General features: G+C 59.9%; 1 protein-coding gene across 1 annotated transcript in view; it reads right to left on the reverse strand.

Moving 5' to 3' along the window:
- Positions 1 to 583, reverse strand: part of SLC29A4 (solute carrier family 29 (equilibrative nucleoside transporter), member 4) — a 5,077-nt gene that overhangs the window by 2,641 nt on the left and 1,853 nt on the right. The window contains exon 3 of the mRNA XM_010135200.1: positions 475 to 578. Within this exon, the coding sequence (XP_010133502.1) occupies positions 475 to 578 (104 nt within the window). The remainder of the gene's footprint in view (positions 1 to 474; positions 579 to 583) is intronic.

Raw genomic sequence — 583 nt, forward strand, 5'->3', positions numbered from 1 at the left:
GTGGTGGTCCGAATAGCAAATACATCATGGTGGCCCAGATCAGCGGTGGTGCGGACCAGCACACAGTTTGGTGGTGATGGTGCCCCTGACCAGTCCCATGCTGGTGTCCCCTGGACAGAGGTGGAAGGGATGGATCGAGGACACAGGGGTCAGCTTATAGCGATCAGAGCAAGGGGTTGACCCAGGGGACCACAGCTCTTGGGGATGGCCGAATAGCAAATACATCATGGTGGCCCAGATCAGCGGTGGTGCGGACCAGCACACAGTTTGGTGGTGATGGTGCCCCTGACCAGTCCCATGCTGGTGTCCCCTGGACAGAGGTGGAAGGGATGGATCGAGGACACAGGGGTCAGCTTATAGCGATCAGAGCAAGGGGTTGACCCAGGGGACCACAGCTCTTGGGGATGGGGCGGTTTCCCCAGCCCTATCTGAAGGTCCGTGCTCGCCCCTAGCGCCAGCTGCTGCCCCACATACCTGTGCAACCAAAGGCCACCACCCCGACAGCCACCAGGTTGATGGCGTAGGCTTGGCTGTGGGTGAAGAGCTCCAGCCAGAAGGCACAGATGCTGAAAAAGAGAAGGGG

The sequence above is a fragment of the Buceros rhinoceros genome, unplaced genomic scaffold (assembly GCF_000710305.1).
Source record: "Buceros rhinoceros silvestris isolate BGI_N320 unplaced genomic scaffold, ASM71030v1 scaffold29634, whole genome shotgun sequence".
In the NCBI taxonomy this organism is placed as follows: domain Eukaryota; kingdom Metazoa; phylum Chordata; class Aves; order Bucerotiformes; family Bucerotidae; genus Buceros; species Buceros rhinoceros.